This window comes from Nuphar pumila, chromosome 2, assembly GCF_984573655.1.
Source record: "Nuphar pumila chromosome 2, dmNupPumi1.hap1.1, whole genome shotgun sequence".
In the NCBI taxonomy this organism is placed as follows: Eukaryota; Viridiplantae; Streptophyta; class Magnoliopsida; order Nymphaeales; family Nymphaeaceae; genus Nuphar; species Nuphar pumila.
This window is the reverse complement of record NC_143250.1, coordinates 111,635,829-111,655,021: the sequence shown is the minus strand read 5'-3', so window position 1 is coordinate 111,655,021 and position 19,193 is coordinate 111,635,829. Positions and strand designations below refer to the sequence as shown.

The 19,193-nt window shown below is 43.2% G+C and overlaps 1 protein-coding gene across 1 annotated transcript; it reads right to left on the bottom strand.

Annotated features, from left to right (window-relative positions):
* Positions 1-795: 795 nt before the first annotated feature.
* Positions 796-11,393, bottom strand: LOC149846751 (bifunctional riboflavin biosynthesis protein RIBA 1, chloroplastic-like). Its single transcript, XM_089992358.1, is given in 9 exon segments — positions 796-895; positions 897-1,045; positions 7,015-7,311; positions 7,637-7,766; positions 8,837-9,167; positions 9,536-9,548; positions 10,803-11,024; positions 11,123-11,200; positions 11,244-11,393. Coding segments are annotated over 9 exon segments (1,470 nt in total).
* Between the last annotated feature and the right edge of the window lie 7,800 nt (positions 11,394-19,193).

Below are 19,193 nucleotides of genomic sequence, written 5' to 3'. Positions count from 1 at the left end.
GGCGGAAGAACGTCATCAAGTAAGCAATGATTTGCAATTCGCAGGACTATAAAAATCTTAAGAAATTGAAAATTGCAGTCAGAGATATAACAAAGTTCACAAGGTGGTGCTCTGGAAGCTCTGATTCATCTTCAAAATGCATTGTTCCTTTGCTTTTTATGTAACGCATATTGGAGCTTTCAAAACAAGGCCTGACCAAGCTAGTGTAATTACTTTGGTATGGAGAGAGTGGTACGAGTCATGGAAGGCGCTTTATCAACTTGAGGGATCCAATGACCAAGCCTAACAGCAGAGGAGCGCACGCTGTTGATGGGTAGAGCATGACAGATTGATTGGATAAAACTTATATATGTATTGCAGATAGGATTCCTAAACAAGCCGAGTTTGGGCTGTTGAGGCTCGGCTTGTTAAGGGTGCACCTTGCTCGGGCTCACGAGCCAAACCCAGCCCAGCCTGAGCATGTTACGAGCCCATCACAAGCCTGAATTACCTAATTCATCCACATTTTATAAAAATATTAATAAGAATTAAACACCTTAGCTCTTACATTAAATTGATCACCTCAAGTTCTTCCCAAAAATAAACTTAATTGTAAGTTCCATTTAACTTGGCTCTAAAGTCAACCATTCGAAGGTTGTCAGGTCCATTAGCAATTAATCATCTTGTCAAGGGAAAAAAATAAAACAAATAACTGTATGCAATTTAAGAAATTGCACACGTTATGATCAAGGTATAGCCACCTCAAAACAAGAATGGAAGACAAATAGAAATACAATATTATCAGAGTGACTAGTCCTATCTGGAAGATGCATCACTGTTGATACCTTTTGCCTTGGCGGAACCATTTAGACGGCTGTTGAATTCAGAATCATATACATGCCCCATCTTCTTACGCTGTCTCTAGATATCTCCAGTTTTCTGTTGTTATTGGACACAATAAAGGAACTCGGCCTACAATGGTCAAACCATAACCCTTCAGTCCAATGTATTTTACTGGGTTGTTGGTCATCAGCCTCATCGTTCTAACGCCCAGATCTTGCAGTATCTGCAAACCAAAATGCAAACACACACACATATATATATATGTCATGTTTCTGTTCAAGCAAAATAAAGGGAAGCATTCTCATTGTTTCGGACCGCCATGCTTTTCACCTTTTTGCTCTGATGTGTATTCCTCTTTGGCACTCTAGAGTGCCCCAAAAGGCCTTACGGCCTAAGTACCCCGTGTATTCGGACTCTCTCTTCCCCTCTTGATGTACTTTGCTTTCAAGTATCTATAAAGAAGCTTTTTGCATCTCTCTCTCTCTTGTGCTTGTGCATACACGTACTCTTGCTTCCGCTCGTGCGCGTGTGTTGTGCGTTGCTTGTGCGCTTAAAAGGCCTGCCTTCGGTGTGTGATTGCCCGAAGCCACGTCACGGGGGCCTTCGCTTCCCAGCCCGTGACAAGTTGGTATCAGAGCCTTGTCGACATTGGGAGTGACAATGGCGCCGAAGAAGATTGCCATGACTTCTTCAAGCAGTATGGTTCCTGCTGAAGAGGACTTCATGGCCGATGATCGGGTGTCAGCCATCTCGCGCGATGTGGAGGAGCTGACTGGGTCAGTGACCAACATGGAGAAGTTGGTTAATGGAACTTGTGTTGCTTTCAGAGATCTCAATGCAGAGATCAAGACAGCAGTAGAGGGAGTGGAAGACTCGGTGGAAAGTCTTGCCACTAAACTTAACTACTTGGTGGAGGACTTTTCCACCAGATTTGATGATTTGTTGGGTCGGTTCAACATCATGGCTGCTGAATTGGATGTTGTTCGACGAAAGAATGAACAGTTAGAGCGGCAGTTGAGAACTGCCCCGGCTGGCGGTGTTGCAACATATGTGGAGAGACCACGTTACAGGCTACCTGAGCCCGCAAAGTATAAAGGCACGTGGGACTCAAAGGATCTCGAGAATTTTATCTACGAGATGGACCAATTTCTAGAAGCTGCGAGGATAGAAGAGGACGCAGATAGGCTGCGCACCACAATAATGTACTTTGCGGATGAAGCGACCCTTTGGTGGAGACGTCGCTTAGGTGATGTTCGACGGGGATTGGTTGCTATAACCTCATGGGAAGACCTCCAGAAAGAAATGCGAGACTACTTTCTACCTAAAAATCAAGAGAAAATGGCCCGCAAAAGGTTATTGGCATTGAAACAGACAGGGTCAGTACATGACTATGTCAAGGCATTCTCTTCGATAATGTTGGAAGTGGAGAGAATGGATGATGAGGATCGGTTGTTTTACTTTGGCAACGGGTTGCAAGGATGGGCAAACCAAGAACTTATCCGGCATGACCCCGCAACACTAGCTGAGGCGCTTGCGGTTGCAGAGAAACTTGTCGAGCTGGATAGGAATGACCCTGCATTTCAAGGCAGACAACAGGGAAATGATCGCAACAACCGAAGGGACAATCGAAGAAATGACCAAGGACAAAATGTTGGTCGGGGAAACCAGTAGAATCATGGCCGTTAAGATGGCCAAAATAATAATCAGAATTGAAATAACTTCCAAGGTGATAATTATCGTCGCCGCGACTGTCGCATCTGCCACGGGGATCATTGGCAGGATACATGTCCCAATAGAAACCGCGGTCAAGAGAATGGAGATAACCGCGCACCCCGAGTTGCGAATGCTGTTCAGGGTGAGGAAGAGGATCAACTTGCAGAAGCGCCAACGGTTGGCGCAATGCAGATGATGAATGCAGTAAAGGTCGCAACCAGTGTGGAACCGATGGTATGCAAAGAATTGATGTATTTGGAACTTTTGCTCAACGAAAGACTTACCAAGGCATTGGTAGACACGGGTGCCACGCACAATTTCATCTCGCGTGAAGAAGCAGAACGGTTGGGATTACAGTGGGAACAAAAAGAGAGCCGCATGAAAGTGGTTAATTCAGAGGCTAAAGCCATCTATGGCATTGCTCGGGAGGTACCAGTGCGGATCCACAACTGGTCAGGAAGGATCGCGCTATCAGTCGCACCCATGGATGATTTTAAAGTCATCCTCGGGATGGAATTCTTGAGAAGCAACAAGGCAGTGCCGATGCCCCACCTCAACGTTGTCAGCTTTGAGAGTGAGAGTCAGCCCTGCATGGTTACTGCGATGACAGAAAAGTCTTGTGAGCGTTTGGTGTCTGCGCTCCAGTTGAAGAGAGGCATGAAAAGTGGTGACGAGACTTTTCTTGTCACAATCCGGGCTACAGATGAGGTAGAAAAAGTCGCGGATGTCCCAGAGGCCTTAGCGCCAGTATTAAAGGAGTTCGGTGATGTTATGCCCGCCGAGATGCCGAAGAAGCTACCTCCGAGGCGCGAGGTAGATCATCAGATTGAATTAATACCGGGTGCACGGCCACCCGCAATGGCTCCTTATCGCATGGCAATTCCTGAGCTGCAGGAATTACGCAGACAATTGGATGATATGCTCGAAGCAGGAATCATCCAACCATCCAAAGCTCCTTTTGGAGCGCCCATGCTCTTTCAAGCAAAGCACGATGGGTCGAAGTGGTTGTGCGTCGACTATAGGGCACTGAACAAAATGACGGTGAAGAACAAGTACCCACTTCATTTTGATCGCAGACTTGTTTGATCAACTTGGAAATGCGAAGGTCTTCTCTAAGTTGGATTTGAGATCGGGCTACTGGCAAGTGAGAGTTGCAGAAGGGGATGAGGCAAAGACTACTTGTGTAACGCGATATGGGGCGTTCGAATTCCTTGTCATGCACTTTGGCTTGACGAACGCGCCCGCTACCTTTTCGATCCTAATGAATAAGATCTTCTACCCGCACCTCGACAAGTTTGTCGTCGTCTATTTGGATGACATAGTGGTGTATAGTGACTCGATGGAGCAGCATGTTCAGCACCTTCAAATTGTGTTTCAGACTTTGAAGGACCACGAATTGTATGTCAAGCGAGAGAAGTGCCTATTCGGTCAAAAGGAAGTCCATTTTCTGGGGCATATTGTTGGAGGAGGCACTCTCAAAATGGACCACAAAAAGATTGAAGTTATTCAAGCATTGGAACCGCCCTCTAAGGTTTCTGAGTTGCGCTCTTTCTTGGGGCTTGTAAATTATTACCGATGCTTCATCAAGGGATACTCGCAGATTGCGGCTGCGCTCACAGATCTGTTGAAGAAAGATAGACCATGGCTATGGTCTGATGCCTGCCAGAAGGCTTTTGATGGGTTAAAACATGCCTTGACAAGGGAGCCTGACTGTCGGCAACCCTTTGAAGTGCAGACCGATGCGTCTGACTTTGCTATTGGTAGGGTGTTGCTCCAAGAAGGACATCCCATCGCATTTGAAAGCAGGAAGTTGAACGACGCTGAACGTCGATACATGGTGCACGAGCGCGAGATGTTGGCAGTTGTGCATTGTCTCCGCACATGGAGACACTATCTCTTGGGATCACACTTCGTTGTGCGCACTGACAATGTTGCGACAAGCTACTTCCAAACTCAGAAGAAGCTGAGTCCAAGGCAAGCACGTTGGCAGGATTTCTTGGCAGAATTTGATATGGTCCTTGAGTACAAGCTAGACAGGACCAATGTTGTGGCCGATGCCTTGAGTCGAAAGGCGGAACTTGCAGCTTTGCTCGCATGGGAGGGCAGTGTGAGCCAACCGACGAGCGACCTCCTTGAACAAGTGAGAGAAGCTTCGAAAAGTGACCCAATGACTCAACAATTGATTGCATTGGTAAAGGAAGGAAAGACGCGGAGATTCTGGCTAGGGGATGGTTTGCTCCGCGCTGCGGGCGATCGTCTATATATTCCGCGACAAGATACCTTGAGGAGGCGCTTGATGCACGAGTGCCATGATACTACTTGGGCGGGTCACCCAGGACAACAGAGGACCTTGGCATTGTTGGAACGTGCATTTTACTGGCCGCAGATGCGCGATGACGTAGATGCCTATGTGCGGACTTGCTTGATTTGCCAACAAGACAAGCCCATCAATCAGAGACCCGGTGGACTACTGGAGCCCCTACCTATGTCGAGTCGCCCGTGGGAGTGCATAACCATGGACTTCATTGTAAGCTTGTCGAAAGCACAAGGTTGCAGTTCGATTTATGTGGTTGTGGATAGGTTCTCGAAGTATGCTATCTTCGTGCCTGCTCCGGCCACCTGCTCAGCCGCTGATACTGCAAAGTTATTCGTGCGAAACGTAATTAAGCATTGGAGAATTCTAGAGAGCATCGTCAGTGACCGTGATGCACGCTTCACTAGCAAGTTTTGGCGAGAAGTGTTTCGCTTAATGGGGACGAACTTGCATTTCAGCACAAGTTTCCACCCCCAAACCGACGGACAAACAGAGAGAATAAACGACATGCTGGAGGAATACCTGCGGCACTTTGTCAGTGCCAACCAAAGGGATTGGGTTGATTTACTTAATGCGGCTCAATTCTGCTACAACCTTCAAAAGAGCGAGTCATCCGGCCATAGTCCATTTGAAGTCGCAACTGGACAACAGCCGCAGACTCCGCACTCCCTTGTTGCGCGAGGACGTGGAAAAGCACCTTATGCATACCAGTTTGTCAGGAACTGGCAAGATCAGACAGAGTTGGCGAAGGCATATCTAAACAAGGCAACCAAGCGCATGAAGAAATGGGCAGATGAAAAGCGTCGCCCAGCAGAATTTCGAGTTGGAGACAAAGTGTTGGCCAAGCTCTTTCCTGACCGCACAACTATCTTTCGGGACCACCACCGAGGCCTTATTCGCAAGTATGATGGCCCCTTCACCATTATCAAACGTGTGGGAAACTTGGCGTACCGGCTGGACTTGCCAACAAACTTTTAAGTGCACCCGGTATTCTATATATGCAACCTGAAGCCATTCCACAAAGATGAAGGAGATCCTCAACGGAGCATGCCTCAACGTGCTCTGATTCCGCAGCGAGCCCCTTCAACAGTTAGTGTACCAGGCAGAGATCCAGATATCATCCTCAACCATTCCAACAACTATCTAGGGGAAGTCAAAAAGTACTTAGTGCAGTGGAAGGGATTGCCAGAATGTGAAGCCACCTGGGAGAAAGCCAGCAGCATGTTTCAGCATCGACAGCTTGTAGAAGGCTACCATGAACAATTGGCGTCGAGGACGGCGCCAACTTAGGCGGGGGAGCATGTTCCGGACCGCCATGTTTTTCACCTTTTTGCTCTGATGTGTATACCTCTTTGGCACTCTAGAGTGCCCCAAAAGGCCTTACGGCCTAAGTACCCCGTGTATTCGGACCCTCTCTTCCCCTCTTGATGTACTTTGATTTCAAGTATCTATAAAGAAGCTTTTTGTATCTCTCTCTCTCTCTTGTGGTTGTGCATACGCGTACTCTTGCTTCCGCTCGTGCGCGTGTGTTGTGTGTTGCTTGTGCGCTTAAAAGGCCTGCCTTCGGTGTGTGATTGCCCGAAGCTACGTCACGGAGGCCTTCGCTTCCCAGCCCGTGACACTCATAGTGCCCCATCAGTGAAATGTATACAAATCTAATAGGCCAAGAGAACTGCCAAGAACAAAGAAATCACATCAAACACAGATGCAGCCAAAAAACTGTCATAGAGGGGACTGGCCGATGCAAATAGCAGCATATTTATATCAGCTATTTTTCAATAACATCTGGAGTTTAAGATTCTGAATCCTAAGCTTGTCCTAAGACATTTTCGACCCAAGAACCGGACCTTGTCATTATGCAGATTAAGAACTCTATATGGCATCCTTCAGATTTGAGATCCATGTTACATGGACATTCCATTTTTGCCTCCCGTTCCATATCTCTTTATGTACATGACATATTGGAAAAACTCAGAAAAATCACATCCCCGTACCCACAGCCGTATCCATGTGACATAGCTTGAGATAAATAGAAATGTAGAAATGTAGAAATGTAGACATCCAAATGTTTGATATGGCTTTATATAATTCATGTTTTTGTAACAAGCACTAAATTTGATACCAATACAGAGATTACGAGTGGAAATTGGACAATTTTCTGTTACCTGTGCACCAATGCCATATTCCCTTGAATCAACTGGCAATCCTAGTTCCTCATTGGCTTCCACTGTATCGCGTCCATCATCCTGGAGGTTATATGCACGCAGCTTATGACCAAGCCCAATACCCCTTCCCCCGTGTCCACGTAGATAAACAAGCACACCCCTTCCAGCTGCCTCAATCTGCTCCATTGCAAGTGCTAGTTGGTTCCCGCATTCACATCTGGCAGATCCAAATATGTCTCCAGTAAGACACTCTGAATGGACACAGACCAGTATGTCTTGTCCATCTCCAATCTCTCCCTATTCATTAAAATAATAAAAGAAATTAAATAACAAGTAGAAATGGGAAGTCAATGATAAATTAAACTAATGTCAAACACCATTTCTCTGACTGTGGAAGATTAACAAGCAGAAATTAGTGTCATAAAGATCAAGTGGGATGCAGTGTCTAGAACTGGTTTGGCTCAGAGGGGGTCATGGCTCCAAAACTGCTATAACACCACTTGCAAGAGCTTGAATGGCCTAAGTGCCTGGAGTTTGGTAGCAAATAAAATTGTGGCACCTTTACATCAGGTCCCACTTATCAGAAATAGAGAAAGAACATTATGATTGACAGCATGCCTACCTTAACAAAGGCTATGTTCTCAATTCCATTCAACTGAGATTGATAGCAATATGCCTGGAAAGGGCCCCATTTAGTAGGTATACGAGCAACTGATGCTTGCTGCACCAACTTCTCCCTCTTCCTTCTATACCTGTTCATGAAATGGTATTATCCATATTAGCAGAACACTGTAAGCCTTTTGATATTCTATTGTTGATGACTTTTCAGTTAACGTGGCTTTTAAGTCAGATGGTTTAGGCAACCCCTTTGAGTGTAGGTTAAAAGTCATTGCACTAAACTCGATACCTTGAGCATGTCCTGTGTCAATTCAAAGTCCAAACCTACCAGGCTTGGTGAATCTTATGAAAAAACTGAACCTCCAGGACTTGGTTGACTAGAGGCAAACACACCCCAACTCTATAGTGATACTGATATGTAACAGTCAAAAGCCTCGTGCATGTCCACCAATAGGAGTCACCCAAGTGAGACTCAGAATTCACTTATTCAGAACTTAAGTGATGCATTTCAGACAAGGAATCCAAATCCAATTTTATAATGATAATTGATATGTTACAATCAACTGCACTGCGTGTGCATGTCCATTGAAGGGGGCATCTCCAGTGACTTGGAATTCGCTTGTTCAGAACTCAACTGACATATTAGGGCAAAGGCATCCAAGTTGACCAAATCTGTGGCAGAATATCTTCAAGTCTGTTGATATTCTATCAATCCTGGCTGTTGAGTCAGGCATAAAACAAGTGAACCCAACCCTGACTCTCCACTCAGAACCAAAACAAGGTGAAACCCTGATGTGGTGAATGCCACGTCTCTGAACCAGATATGCAAGACAAGGTTAAAGAAAAGTGTGTCTCTCCAAAGATAACACTTTTAGTTGAATGTATCAAAAGACTTTATGAAAAATGTTATGTTTCTCCAAAGATAACACTTTTTAGTTGAATGTATCAAAAGACTTCATGAAAAATGTTTATGGCCAGTTCTCTAACATCCTTGTGTCAACATGTGAATGAACCTAAACCAAACAAGCAACATCTCATCTTACAAAATCTCTATTACTTTTAAGCAAATAATTATAAAATATAAAGGCAATTCAACACTCAAATTTTTCACAAACCTAGTGAAAAGATGAAACAAAATTACCCAGAATGGTAATTCAGTCCTTTAGAACTTAGTTTACCAAAAGAAAATTAGTTTAATACCTACCTGACCAAGTCAGCAATTGATATTATCTTCATGTTCTCCTTTTTGACAAATTCACGAAGCTTTGGCAATCGGGCCATGGAGCCATCATCATCATCCACAATTTCACATAAAACTCCAACAGGATCCAACCCAGCTAGCATAGCAAGATCCACAGAGGCTTCTGTATGTTCAGCTCTTTTGAGAACACCACCCTCCCTGTACTTCAGAGGAAAGATATGACCTGGACTGTTGAAATCCTCAGGCTTTGAGTCAGGAGATGCAAGAGCCAAGATGGTATAAGCTCTATCTTTAGCAGATACTCCAGTGGTTGTACCAGAGTTACCAGAAGCGCCTAGATAAAAGGGGAAGCGTGCTTCCCCGAAGCGCGCTTCGGAAGCGTGAAACGTCGCGCTTCCAAAGTGTGAGGGGAAGCGTCCCCCTTTTTTGGGAAACGTGTTTCCCTTTTATGGGAAGCATGGGAAGCGCGCTTCCCCCTCGCTTCCCCATTTTTCCATTTTTTCGCTTCCCCTCGCTTCCGGTTCGCTTCCTAAGTCACTTCTGGTTCGCTTCCTAGGTCGCTTTCGAGACGGATCAGAATTTTCTTCTAAGTGGTCCCATGCTTCCCCGCTTCCTAAATTTTTTAAAGTGCCTTGATTCCCGCTCCCGCTTCCCATATCGCTTCCCGCTCCCACTTCCTCGACTGGTAACTCTGGGTTGTACCTACTTTTGCATCCTACAAGTAAATACACAAGTATATAACAGTTGAAATGGCTGATGTGCTATGTCACATGGGTGCGGGTGTGGGTGCGGGTGCGACAATATATATATATATATAGTCCAAAAGTTGGACATAAATGACTCTGGGTGCGTTGACTGCACCCAGGGTCAGGTTGATCGCATCGGGTGCTAGTGCGTGTGCGACACGGGTGCGGCACCTAATTGGAGAATTCCTGACATATAGGGCAAAAAAAAAAAATTCTTGGCAATTTTTTTTTAAGTTCGAAAATTGGACCAAAATGACCCTGGGTGTGTTCACCGCACCCGGTGCCTCACCGGCACCCGCATCGCGTCGACGCGGGTGCAACACCCTGCTAGCCAAATCCCTGTGACATAGCTGATGTGCAACCAATCAAAATACATAACTTTCAGATCTTGCAATACACCATCTGCAACTATAACTGATTAAAGGTGAATAACAATTGGAAATCAAAGGCACCACAAACCATAATTGACAAACTCGTGATTCAGAGTCGGATCGCCCAACCCCTTGACCCACAAGTCAGCAGATTGACTCGGTAACTCGAATGAGTCAGGACTATGCATTTTCTAGTGTTAAGATATGAAAAAAATCAAAATTCATATTGTATAATCACTAAATTTAGCACATGACATCAATGAGTAAGCTATATAAGTACTCAACTATACATAATTGTTAATATTTATGATTTAAAAACATATAATTCTTTATAACAAGTATTCTTTTGTGGAAATTATGCATTAAAATCACAAAATGCATGAAAAACACATAAGAGGCATGTGGATCGGCAGTCCTGAATCGGTGACCCAGTTGGGGTCCAATCCGGGCCAACTCGCCGGGTTTGCCAACTATGCCACAAACCCTTTCATATAGATAACTAATATTAATGCTTCTTGATCAATTGCTTCAAGCATGCAAAATAAATAAATGGCATCGTACTTATAGTCGGTCAAATGAAAGGTATTAGATGAACTCATAACTGAGCCGACTGCACGTCAGCAAATAAAAGAGATTGGACAAACTCATAAATGAGTGATAGCATGAAGAACAATTTAGTCGTTGAACTCAAGCCAACCTTAGACCCTGTGATTGACAAACATCACCTACATATATATTCATTCCCATAGGCAACCATACATCATTGAGAATTTACAAGGTATAAAGCCTAAAAATCAAAGCGCTCAGTGCATGATAATAAAATTGATTACATAATAAGCAGCCAGTACAAACCACTGATACTGTGAATGCAATACAAAGCTTCTCTTTGTTTTCTTTGTGTGACACCATTAAAGGAATATCTAACCTCTCCAAGTGTTCTCCCTTCATGGCCACACACACAATTCCAGTGCCATGCTTTACAATGAAAGCCATCGCTTCTGGTGTTACCATAGAGGCTGACATTATAAGGTCTCCCTCGTTTTCTCGGCTTTCATCATCTACAACAATTACAAACTGCAAATTCAAATAGTAGTTATCGGAGAGTACAATAAGAAGCTTAACAGTAGAAACAGAAATTATGGGAAGAAAAAAGTTGTATGGTGAAAATTTACCTTGCCTAGGCTAATATCCTTGATAGCTTCTGGAATGGAGGAGAATCCTTCCAAAGGACGATCCAAATCCCCATCAGGGCCATGTAGGCGTTACCTGAAACAACATACACAGAAAGCATACTTGTGTATCTGTTGATGCCACAGAGCGTGCGTGCGGGTGTTTCGGCATTCTCCTCATCCGGTCGACACCCACGATGAGCCCTGGCCTTAAGTCAACGGTGAGCACGACCTTATACCACGTAAATCCGAATGTGGAATTTAGGTAGGCCATTGCCACGAATCTCTCATCATCTTCGTAGCAGCTAACCCCCTTATATAATGGGAAAGAGGCAGTTACGTACGTAACTGCCACCCACTATCACACCATTAGTGGGCCACATTAGTGGACGACAGTTACGTACGTAACTGCTTCTTTCCCATTATATAAGGGGGTTAGCTGCTACGAAGATAATGAGAGATTCATGGCAATGACCTACCCAAATTCCACATTTTGGTTTACGTGGTATAAGGTCTTGCTCACCGTCGACCTAAGGTCGGGGCTCATCGTGGGTGTCGACCGGATGAGGAGAATGCCAAAACACCTGCACGCACGCTCTGTGGCGTCAACAGATACACAGGTATGCTTTCTATGTATGTTGTTTCAGGTAACGCCTACATTGGGTTATGGGCCCACTGGATGCCCAACGGCTTGACAGAGCAGAGGTAAAAAGGGCACGACACCAGCAACGACCTATGTCGCCCAACGACGACTCACATCGCTTGTCGGCGACCCACACCGACGGCCTGCTCACGGTGGAACCTCCATCGACCGAAAAAAAAAAACCAACCTAACTGCTGAAGAAGCAGGGGGGGTGCCGGATTGCTGACATCCGTCTGGCAACACATAGAATCCGGGGATTAAAAACCCCATTTCTCTTTGGCCATGGGGCTGCAGAGTCGACAACCATCGTCGGAGAATCGGGATGATCGTTGTGGGGCGATATGCCAGAAGGAGCGGCCATTGGTTCGTCGCGCCGGCGAAGTCCCTTGATCGCACGGCCTGAGATCCCATGCACCATCGGGTTGCAGGGTGGTCGGCCTATGCCGAGGTCACCGGAGCTGTTGTCAGGGTTGGAGATCACCGGATGGCCGACGTCTGGGGTTTGAATCCCCCCCCCTTTCTCTGCCCTGCTTCTTCAGCCGTTAGGCTAGGCTTTTTTTTTTATCGATGGAGGTTCCGCCATGAGCAGGCCACCGGTGTGGGTCGCCGGCAGGCGATGCGAGTCGTCGTTGGGCGACATGGGTCGTTGCTGGTGTCGTACCCTTTTTACCTCTACTCTGTCAAGTCGTTGGGCATCCAGTGGGGCCATAACCCAATGTAGGCGTTACCTGAAACAACATATATAGAAAGCATACCTGTGTATCTGTTGACGCCATAGAGCGTGCATGCGGGTGTTCTGGCGTTCTACTCATCCGGTCGATGCCCACGATGAGCCCTGGCCTTAGGTCGACAGTGAGCAAGACCTTATACTACGTAAACCCGAATGTGGAATTTGGGTAGGCTATTGTCACGAATCTCTTATCATCTTTGTAGCAGCTAACCCCCTTATATAATGGGAAAGAGGCAGTTACGTACGTAACTGCCACCCGCTATCTCCCCATTATGTGGTCCACTAATGTAGCCCACTAATGGTGTCAAACTGGGTCACCCAAATGGGTTGGACCCAAATCCGTTATGTCTAACAGGTCATTGCTCTCCTGTACAAAAATAGTTATCACTGTTTGACATGACTTTGATTGCATCTGTTCCAATTGCCACAACATTAGTTTGATTTTCTGCAATATTTTCTGACGACAGATTGTTTCGAAAGGAAGATTTGTCGTCTCCAGTTCTTTGTGCAACAACAGCTCCACCATCATCGTTCCCACTAAAGCAGATTGTATTTACTTTCCTTAAGTTGATTGACAATGACTTCCAAGTTCTTAAATTTCCAGATGGTGGATTAATAAATCTCATCCCTCTAGCGTCGTGTAGTAACTTCTAACCCCTGATAAAAAGGGAAAAACAGACAGATGCAATCAAATTATCTGAGGTAAAAGAACTCATATCTAATGATGCACAAGAATATTTTAACATTAATAACTGACAGTTATCAGAAAATTACATCTGCAACACTTTATAAAACTCAAACAATTCTCAGTTAAAACCTAATCCCATGCAAAGGTTTAACATTTATCTAAGCATTACATTCATAGCTATCCAGCTCTGCCCCAGTGATTCAACAACTCAACCAAACAACAGATTTGGCATATCTCCCACCATGCTTCATTTTTTCTTATATATATATATATACACACTAAAATGGGCAACAGGGTATGCTAGGTGCCTAACCAATTTACCAAATGCATAAAGTCAAGTCCTTAGACCACCAGAATCCTAACAATCCACCAGGTTCGGCAGCTGACATCTTCGGCGGGAGATTCTAGGATCGTTTTCACTCTCACCAGGTAGCCATTTTCTTAAGACGCCCCTTTCAGGATTTGAACTTAAAACATGTTAATTGCTCTGATACCAAATGTTCGGTGCCTCACCAATACACTAAAAGGCCGTAAGGTGATTAAGGTGCCTAAAAGTCCTTAAACCACCAGAATCTTAACATGGTAATCTTAATATTTAAAATGAGAAATAGACTAAACTGATGGGAAAACTAGTGGATGTCAATATGAATATTCAATCAAACAGACAAGTTGAGTCTGAACTTTATCTCTAAAGCCAAACCAAGTAAGCTCTTATCACGATCTATTTGCTCGACACCCACCAAAAGAACAAAGAAAAAAGATTAAAAATGAGATAAACTAGGCCCAGAAACTCACGATGATCGAGGGATCTCCATCGTGGGGCAAGATACTCTCAAAGAACTCAATCTGCTCGCTCCTGCCATCGTGATGAACGAAATTGAGACGTTGGGTTGCTTCAGAAGCGAAACTTAGTTGATCTGCAGTAAAAAATAGCGCAACCCACAAAGGGAAAAAGAAAAGAGAAGGATCACCCATCACTGTATCAACGAATTTAAATCAAATTGCAGTTTAACGACGTACCTTCTCTTTCAGAGCGACGGAGACACCGAGCCCCCGCATCTAACCGACGGTGGTGATTCTCAATTCGGCCACGTGGCTGATGAACACCCGCCCGATGGATTCTCGAGGAGAAACACAGCGACCGGGAGAGAGAGAGAGTTGGGAGGGAGAAGGAGGTTTCGGTGTATAAATATATAACAATTTACGTCGTTGTTTCTCTGACTTGACCTCCTTTCCATTTTCTCTCTCTCTCTCATCCACCACCAAATTCACCAATGAGGATTGAATTCCTGAAAAGAGTGCAATAGCCAACTGGATTCTGTCACAAGAATACAGCAAAAAAGACACGAGATATGCCATTTTATGGTATTTTTTCATTAAGAATGGCGTACACAAGGACACGACAGAGTAACTTGCAGTATCTCTGTGAATAGACTAGAAGTGCAAACAAGCTTTATCATTTATTTAACGTGTCACAAACCTTTCTTTATGAAAAATGTGTTTCTTTTGAACCTGGGCCTGTTTCATGGATTGGACTTTGTTTGTGAATTTCTGTGTGGGACCCAGGGGTCAGTGCGCCAAGCCAAATCGAGATGGGTCTTTTTTGTGTGATTTGGAATCACAGATGTGAGTAAATTCACCCAAACGGTGAGCTAAAATTAGGGGTGGCAAAATCTGACACGACCCGCCAACCCGACCCGCTTCTTAGGTAGGTTCGGGTTTGGCTTAAACGGGTTCGTGTCGTTAACGGGTTGACCCGCCTAACCCGTTTATTAAACGGGTTGGGTTCGTGTTAGGGGTATGCCAACCCGCCAACCTGGCTGACCCGTTTAGTAAACGGGTTAGGCAGGCGGGCCAACCCGTTTACCCGAACCTGATCCGCCAACCCGTTTACCCGACCCCGACCCGCCCGCCAACCTGCCAACCCGCCCACCAATCCGCTCGCTAACCCGTCAACTCATTCGCTAACCTGTCCGCCAACCCGCCCGCCAACCCGTTTACCCGACCCTGACCCTCCCGCTAACCCGCCTGCCAACCTGCCCGCAAACATGAACCTGACCTGCCAACCCGTTTACCCGACCCGACCCATTTATTAAATGGGTTAACCGTGTCAGGTTACCCATTTAATAAATGGGTCGGGTTCATGTTTGCCACAACTGACCCGTTTAATAAACGGGTCGGGTTCGTGTTGAGGTATGTTGACCCGTCAACCCGCCGACACGACCCGCCAACCGGACCCGATTGCCACCCCTAGCTAAAATTGGGTTTGTGGCTACTTTATCATATGGTTCAATTGGAATATATGCATCTTAAGATGGGATGGACCTCTACCTTTTCACTTTCTTGCTTTACAAGAGGCTGACAATGAAATGCTAGCCACAAACTTAAAAAGGAAATTATTTTTAGTTTTTATTTCTCTGCCATGTGGATAGAGAAAGAAGTCGAGTTTGTTTTCTATTTTGTTTCTAAGGCTATTTAAGTGTTGTGGCTTGCACCCTTTCCCACCATAGGATAATCAGGCATGCAGGCATGATGGTGAAAAAGTGTCATGTGAAAGAATCTCCCCTTATGTGAGAATGAAAAAGACTAGAATTTGGATCAGGTGCAATCATATTGCACAAAGTGCATGTGCGGCTGCACCTGGCCCATTTATTGTAGGGATGGTAGTGGACCGGGGTAGGGGAGGACTTCACCCCTGCTCCATCTAAAAATCCTGCCCTCCATCCCTATCTTCATTCTCACATGGGTTTTGATTTTAACCTCCATTCCCATTTCATGTCCTCCATCCCAGATTCAAACAGGGTGTGGCCCCGTTTTCCTTTGGTCCACTGTCATCCCTAAAGAAGGATTGGGGACAGGGTGAGATAGGGTAGGGCAGAGAATGAAGACGAGGATAGGACAGGGCGAAGAAAAGTATAAGTCAATCTCCGCATGAGTTTTGATTTTAATCTACATCCCCATTTCATATCCTTCATCCCTGTTCTAAATAAGGTGGGGCGGGGCGGGGCAGGGCCCCATTTTTTTCCGATCCACTTGTAGTCGGGCCACAGCTCACATGCTGTGTCAGAAAAATGAATGGCGGTCAGGTGTAGCGGCACATGCATTTTATACAATGTGATTGCACTTGTTGATCTGGCTTAAAAAAGTAGGCATTAAAAGAGAGTGGAAAGACACCACATTTCAGAGAGAAAGATTCCCTCTTACTCTCTAGTCTCAATTGAATTTCATTGAACGTTTTGTGAGTCTGGCCATAGAATATGAACTTCATGGACTTTATAGTTTAACTTGCATCGGATTGAAATGTTTTCATGTATATACAGTTCTTCAATGATAGCTTTTATCAACAGATTTGCCACCATGTCACCTAAAAAAATATATTTCATTGTTATTTTATTTTTCATAAACAAATCATACACATATTAATATTTAACCTAAATATGCTTACTCTTAGAGCTATCTTCTCTTGTATACCAGTTTTGTTATCACAATAAATTTGAATTGGATCTTTTGAAATATCAAATTTTAAGTTATTTAGGAAGCTATTTATCTAAACATCAAAAGTGGCTGCCATGTTACATGTCATATATTTAGCTTTTTGGGTATGTTGTGCTACACACCCTTGTATTATGCATGACCGCGCAACTGCTCAACCTCTTAAAATAAATACATAAATAGAGGTGAATTTTGTGTCGTCTCTATCACCAACAAATTATGCATATGAATAATCCACAAGCTTTCGCCTATATGTTTGATAGCATATCTTGACTTCTTTTGTTCTCTTTAGATATCAAAATATCTTCTTCATTGCTTCCCAATAAAGAAACCAAGGATTGCTCTAGTATCTACTTACTCAACTCACAAAAAAAATCAAATCTGGTCTAGTGTGTAGGAGAGCATACATCTGGCTTCTAATTGCCTGAGCATAGAAAATCTCTAATTTCTTTTGTTCATCTTTTAGACAATCATTCTTGCTTAGTCTTAGACCTTTAACCACATGAGTTGACTTTGCTTTGGGACCTTTTGTTCTAAACTTTCTTTGAATGTGATCAATATATTTCTCTTAACTTAGGCATAACAATCTTAATTTTTTATCTCTTTAAATTTTAATCCCAAGTATATATGATGTTTTACACATATCTGCACTACATAAAATAGATCATTATTGACCAAAAAAATAGCGATAATAAATTATCGTCATCACTAAGAATTTAATCTCAATGATATATAATGTCATAGTGAAAAGAACTATTGTCGATGATAATTTATCATCTCCCTTATCCTGTCGACAATATGAATAGAAGACATTGAAGATGGTCAAAAAGAGATATTACCGATGATATTATTGTTAATTTGAAATTATGATGATAATTAATCAGCATAACTTTTTTTATAATTATGACGATAATTAATCATTGCCAATTACCAAACGACGATCATTATCATCACTTTTAAAGTACCATAGATAACGAATATTTATCATTGGTATTAAGAATATAGCCAACCAGTTTTATCATCAGTTATGCCCATTTTTTAATTTTGAAACTAACATAGCCGATGATAAATTATTGTCGCTCTAAGAAAAATAGATGACAATTTTTATCATTGTTATATCTATTTTATATTTTCAAACTAACATAACTGACAATAAATTATCATTGGTATAAGAAAAATAATCAATGGTGTTTATCATCGGCTATGTTAGTTTCAAAATTAAAAAGCAAAAAACAAAAAATTGGATATAGATTATGATAAAAATTGTCCTCTATATTTCTAATACCGACGATAATAAATCATCGGCCATGTTAGTTTCAAAATTAAAAAAAGATGGATATAGCCGATGATAAAAATCGTCGGCTATTTTACTTATACTGATGGTAAATTATCCTCGGCTGAAAATTATATTGCTGACAATATTTATTGTCAATTTTAAGCTAACATAGCAGTTCATAGATTACAAGTAATTAGCATATAGATGATGATAATTATTTTCATCAATAGATTACAAATAATCATCATAACTTATTTTATTGAGTAACTAAGAGTGAATTTAAACAGAAAATGATCGTAGTGTATGGAAAATATCACTAAAAATGAAATATGCACAACGTTTCTAAGAAAATCACTAATTTTGCATGATATCTGGTGGAAAACTCTCGATAATCTTTGCAAAAATCCCTCATGAGTTTTGCAAATATACTACTATAATCACGACAATCCTTGCAAAAATCCGTTAGGTGTGAATTTCATCAAGAGTGCCATAATGGTAGTTGCAAAAGTGTACTTTCATTGCAAAAATCATGAAAATTTTATGGAATTGATGAAGTTTTGCATGTAGTAGACTTTAAGAGATGCAAGATTTTGTTTTGGCATGAAAATTTACTTGTGTATATATATATATATAGGGTTTGTGTTTATTTTTTTATTTTTTCACTTGTATGTGAAAATAGTGGTAACACTTTCCCTTTAGAACCCTAACCCTTTTTGTTGTACCCCTAGGATGATTCATGAAAGTTTTTTTGCTTTATTCTGTTGTTTAGAAAAACCTTTTGAAAACAACCATCGTTTTGAAAAAATTATAAAAAAATAGGACCCCTGTTGCAAGATGTGCAACGACTTCTTCTTGAAAAACCATCGCAGGGGATCAAAGGGCGAACGAGCCTTCGATCATCTGCTCTCGCCTCACCCATCGATCCCTAACCACCTCTCAAGCCTTCTCCCCCTTCTCAATCATTTTCCCCCTTCTATATAAACAGGCATCAAGAGGAAGGGAAGGGATCCATTATTCGCCAAAGACCATCCATTAAGCGCATCCATCATCATCGATCGCTCTTGTATCATTCTGCAATTCTCCTACCATCGCATTCTTGCTCCTGATCAGGTTTTCTCATAAGTGCTTCTAATCCCCTCTCCTTCTTGATACAAGAAAAGAGTTCCACGAGAAGGAGAAAGAAGAATTCCCTCCTTCAGAGCCCCTGCAGTGTTTCAGTGAGTACCCTTTCATCTCTCAAACTCT